At 56.9% G+C, this 5444-nt stretch overlaps 1 protein-coding gene and 1 non-coding gene across 3 annotated transcripts in view; one reads left to right on the plus strand and one right to left on the minus strand.

Moving 5' to 3' along the window:
- The window catches only part of LIMD1 (LIM domain containing 1), a 46489-nt gene extending 42843 nt beyond the window's left edge, over window positions 1-3646 (plus strand). For both annotated transcript variants that reach the window (XM_006170124.3, XM_006170125.3), the window contains one exon: window positions 54-3646. In XM_006170124.3, the coding sequence (XP_006170186.1) occupies window positions 54-188 (135 nt within the window). In that variant the 3' untranslated portion in view covers window positions 189-3646. The remainder of the gene's footprint in view (window positions 1-53) is intronic.
- Window positions 3647-5239: 1593 nt separating this feature from the next.
- Window positions 5240-5312, minus strand: TRNAR-ACG (transfer RNA arginine (anticodon ACG)). The gene has a single exon. It is a non-coding gene; the product is annotated as a tRNA-Arg (tRNA).
- Window positions 5313-5444: the final 132 nt, after the last annotated feature.

Raw genomic sequence — 5444 nt, forward strand, 5'->3', positions numbered from 1 at the left:
TCGTTGTTGCAGTCGCCTGGGTTTTGCTCCCACTGACGTTGTGTCCCCCCCAGGACTGCGGTCTGGAGCTCAATGACGAAGACGGTCACCGCTGCTACCCCCTGGAGGACCACCTCTTCTGCCATGCCTGCCACGTGAAGAGGCTGGAGCAGGGCCCCCCCGCAGCCCTTCGCCAGCACCACTTCTAGCCAGAGCCGCCACGGGCCACGCACGCCCCGGAGCTCAGGGACAGCTCCGCTCTGACTCCTGCTGGCTCCTGGGTGGGCTTGCAGCAGAAGCGGGCAGGCGCCGGCTCCCGAGGGTAGTGTGGGCCTGCCTCTAGCCAGGGAGGCCTGCCGTGTGCTTCTCAGGTGCTTTTCCCGCTGCCCCCCCTCGTGAGGCTGCGCAGGAAAACCGGCAGCACACGTGTGACGCAGGACGGCAGGTCACAAGGGGCCCACTGCACAAACCCTCCTGCCCCTGGGAGTGGTTCCACGCAGAGGCAGAGGTTTACACTGAGCATGTTTCATAGCGTCCCCGAAGAGACAGCTCAGGCTGAGCTGGACATTCAGCCCTTTCCCCTCGAGGAAAATGCCTGCACACACATGCGCACACACAGACACACACACATGCACACACACACACACACGTGCGCGCCTTAAGGCTTCTTTCCACCCAGAGCTTCAGTTCTGTGGAGTGGCTGCCAACTCTAGCCGCAGTGCTGGGAGAAGGAAGCTCTGACGTGAGGATTGTCAGCTGAGACGAGATAAGAGGGCAGGCTCCTCCCTGCCCGTGCCGGGTCCTCCAGGCCTCTGCAGGCCCTCACTGTCCAAGAGGAGGCGGCCCTGGCCCTGGCCTTGGCCCAGAGCTGCGTGCCCAGGAAACCTGGCTTCGGGAGAGAACCTGGTGCAGGCGCCAGGGCTTCCCTGCCCCTCTGCGCTTACAGCCTTTCTCCAGAGAGTGAGGCCTGCAACTGGAGCTGCCACTGCAGGGCGGGTCTCAGGACCCTGCGTGGGGACATCTCTGTGCCTGTTTTAGCCCATTTAACAGTGGGCCTTCTCCAAGTCCTGTCCACTTACAGGGGATTGCTTTTTGTAAGCAAGAATTTGTGTGTGTGAGAGATCTCGAGGCCAGCCTGGAGGAGGCGCCTCAGGCTATGCTATTGCATTGATTACAAAGGCTTCTCTCTTGCCCGATTGTTGGCACAGGCTGATGTTTGAAGAAACCGGTACAAGCTACACTGCTGTTGTCTGTGTGTTTGTTTTTTCTTAACCGTTTCCCTCCACTTCCAGTCTTCCACACACACAAATACCTCACAGACAGAGCGTCACCAGATCGTAGAGTAAGGGGATCTGGCCATCACGATGGACCCAGGCAGCTTCGCTGACGTGCTGGGGATTGTCGTCTCCATGCAGCAGCCGGGCCCCAGCTAGCCAGAGCGCCATCTCTGCTGAAGGTCAGCGGCAAGGCAGTGGGCCCGCTGAAAGTCTGGCGCTGTGGCCGTGTGCTTCAGCGAGCTGCTCCCGGGGGCAGGGCTCTGTGGGCACCACACACAGGCTGTTTCAGGGTCACCTCTGCATTGACAAGGCACCGTCTGCAGGTTACACTCCCAAGCTGGAAGGCAGTACCCTTGGTATCTCAGTTAGAGGGAGCTGCCAAACACTGGTAGAAAACAACGCTGTCCATGCCCTGAGGGGGCCCGCAGCCTTGATGCAGGAGGCCGGGCATGGCCCTTGCACCTGCACCTTCCAGCTGGAGCCCAGGGCCCAGGCCGGGTGCGGAGGCCAGGCCTGGGCACATGAAGACCGACTTGTCATGGGCTGGCTCACTCCAGGCCCTGTGCGGACTGCCTTGCCTGTGGGCAGCACGGAACTGGAGCCCAGCTTGCCTTTGCCACGTGTTCGGACTTCCTCCATCGCAGTCCTTTGTCAGGTGTCGTCACCCATGCCAAGCGCCTTCCTCTGCTCCTGCGGGCGGCTGGGAAGCGACCCCTGAGAGTGGGCCCTCCGCCCAGGTCTCCAGTACAGCTCTGGCCAGCTGAGGTGTCTCAATGTGGCCTTGCCAACCTGGACACAGGCCCTGCCCGCACACCTTGGCTGCTCCCTCGTCAGGCAAAGTGGAGGGCATGAGCTGGGTGCGCCAGAAGAGCAGGGATTTGTCTGCAAAGTGGGTAATCAGTTAAGAAGAAATCTGTGATTGGTTTTTCAATGAAGTTATTAAAGTTGATCGAGGTGATTCCAATATCTTTGCAAATGTGGCATTTCCTGTCATTGACAAAGAACAGCAAAGAGGTCCGCGTGGATGTCTTTGATTGTGTGTCCCTGGAGAGGACCCCAGGTAGGGATCTGCAGTTCTAGAACGGTCAGTTCTGTTTCTCTCTGCCTCAGGCCCTGGCCCAAAAGCCATAGAGAGACGTTCACCTGCCTGGTCTTTTCCATGCTGTATAAATTATTAGCTGGGAGGAACTGGAACAAGTATTAATGCGCTCCCAGGAGACAGCACCAGCTACACCAGGGTCAGCCGGTTTGTCAGAAACGTTCAAGCAAATAGCCCTTCCTGAGCTGCCTGGTCACCTCTCAGATTTCAGATAAAACTAGGAAGAATGTGGCCGGCCACTGGGCCCCAAGGCCAGCCTCCACCCTCCGCCCTTGCCTCCTGTGATTTTTCCCCACCATCTCCTGGTCTGTCTGTATCTGTATCTTTTTTTTTTTTTTTTGCTATAGGGCATGTGAGCTTATGGGGGAGGGAGAAAGGGAGAAGGCCATCCCACAGACCCTTCTCTGTTCTGGGGAATTTGGGTGCGTATGCTCATGTGCTTAGCATGTTTTTGAGCCACCCAGTCTGAGACTTGAACCGTGAAGTCAGCCATGCGGGGTTCAGCCACCTTATCCTCCATGCCACCTGCTGGCCCGTGTGTGTCGTCCTCGTCCCCCCCACCCCCATGACATTCAGAAACCTGGGTGGTCTGAGAAAAACCAGTAACCCACTTTGAACTTTTCTCTCCCTCTCCCACCGCATCTGTTGTTTGGTGCGGGGCTTTGTCCATCTCACCGAGGGGCAGCTAGAGCTCCAGCCAGGGCCTGCGCAGGACGGCAGGACGGCCTTGCTGGTGCTCAGTGGCGCCAGCACAAGTAAAACCCTCCTCGGCTGGTCCTGGCGGCTGCGCGGCAGAGGCCTGGGTGGCCAGTGGGGTCGGTTACGAGTTCCGCACACTGTGAGCTGTCGGGGTCTGTGTCCGCGCCTCGAGTCACGCCAGTGCCGGTGCAAATGGTAGGCCTTGAGAGTCATTTGGAACCCATCCTGCGCAGTCCCCCAGGCTGGGCCGCCGTGTGAGGGTCCTGCTGCAGCGTCCTGAAAAGAACGTGCGAGGCTCAGCCGCAGATGCTGTTCCACGCGTTTGTTAAAACCGTGTCTTCCGGGAAACCGGACTTGTTTGTACTACTCTTTGTGCCAAGAACCAGTCCTCAGTTCCCAGTTACCGTTGGAGGTAACTTTTTAAAGTAGCAGAGGAAGGGGTGGAGCGTGTTCGCCGCCTTCTGAGCCCTGACATCGCCATCTGTTCTGACAGCCTCATTGTACGGGAATCCTCCGTGACTTGCTGTACCGCAGTCACCGCTGTGCTGCCAGAAGTTGTGTCCATCCGTAGGCTATTAAAGCGCTCTCCGCAGAACGTTTGCAGTCTTCTGTGGGCGTGGGCCACAGGTGCACGGGAGACACAGAGACAGTGAGGAAGCACCCCCTCCACGGGAATGGCCACGCCACGATCCCTTCTTCATTCTCCCCCTGGGATCTTGGGCATGCATGTACACATGCCTGAGGTGATTTCACGCCAAGGGGTCCAGGACTTGAACCACAGTCAGCCATGTGGGAGTCCAGCCATGTGAGTGCTACATTTTCCTTTTTTTAAAGACAGATTTTTGCTATAGGGCGTGTGTTTTAACGGGAGGTGGGGGGGAACAGAGACAAAGCAAGAAATCATCCCCCAGCAGGGATGGCCACGCTGTAATCCCTTCTCTAGTCTTCTCTTGAGATTTTGGGCATGCCCACGCATGTGCCTGGTATGAGTTTTAAGCCACTGGGTCCAAGACTTGAGCCACGGTTGACTAGCCAGTGACATAACCATGACACCAGCTGCTGGCCCTAGCCCTCTGGATTTTCCACTTTCTGTCTCTGTCTCTTTCCTGCAAGTGCAGGCGCCCTATAGTGAGAAACTTCAAACCCAAGCTCAGTATGCTCAGAAACAAATGCTAGTGATGGTTTGATTTGTTCTGGAGGGCAGTTTGAAAATATGCACCAAAAGTCTTCAAAGTCCGCGATATGGACTTTAAAGATGTCCACCCAGTCATGCAACATCTAGAAATCTGCAAGACTTAGACATACTTCAACACATCATTTAATATTTAGTGATATTAAGTGTCAGACAAAAAGCTAAAGGAAACAATAAAAACATAAACCCATTTCCAGTACAACTCCAATGTGGAAGAAGAGGCATATACACAAGTATGTCTATATTAACAGTAGGAGCAGCGCATCTTTAAGGAGAAACATTAGGACTTCCATAGTAATGACCTCGTGTTGGAAACTAGCGTTAATTGTTATTCCCAGCAGTTTTCTGTACTTTATAAATTCTCCACAATTTCCTGGGGGGCCGCGGAACGTGTGAGTTAAGTGGACAGACAACTGGACAGTGTCCCACGACTCCACCCTCACGGTGGCGTCCCCTCCCAGCCACACATTCGGCATGTCTGAGGTCCCCGGGCCGTGACACGAGGGCCCTACACTAGATTACCTGGGACCCGGCACCGGGAACACGTCCACGTTTTAAGGCTGCTCGGTGGGATCTGGGCCCAGCTGGCTCTGGAGCAGTCTCTCCGCGCAGCCGCGGTGCAGCGTTCCCGGCCCGCGGCGGGTCACCGGACACAACTGCGATTTCCGCTCCAGAGGGAAAAGGCAGACCTGGGCCTTCCGCGCGCGTTTGCGTCATCCTGCAGCTAAGTTCCGGCCCGGCCCCCCACTTCAAACTGCGACCGGTGCAGGTGTTTTCCTACGACTCCCCACGGCACAGAACAGGTGCACCACGAACGCACCGCTCTGCAGTTCGCCAAACCACTTTGGGCACCTCCGGGTTGCCAGACCACAGCTGAAAAGAGGACATTTCGGGCGAAAGAGAATGAAAACGTAAAGCATAACCTTCACGTGCTAGCCATTTTTTCCAAGGGAGTCCTACAACCCACGTCAGATGGGTCAAAAAAGCACGTTCCGAGCCAGCCAGGAGTCGAACCTAGAATCTTCTGATCCGTAGTCAGACGCGTTATCCATTGCGCCACTGGCCCAGTGCTCCGGGCCGCCTCCTCGCGATGGGTGATCACCCCTTACGCAGTTTAACGAGTTTCCGGACACCGCACTGCGCGTCCGCGGCCGCGCTCAGCTCCGGCGCCCCGCCCACCCGCAGGCCGCTCCGCCAA

This window comes from Tupaia chinensis, unplaced genomic scaffold, assembly GCF_000334495.1.
Source record: "Tupaia chinensis unplaced genomic scaffold, TupChi_1.0 Scaffold148065_1, whole genome shotgun sequence".
NCBI classification, from domain to species: domain Eukaryota; kingdom Metazoa; phylum Chordata; class Mammalia; order Scandentia; family Tupaiidae; genus Tupaia; species Tupaia belangeri.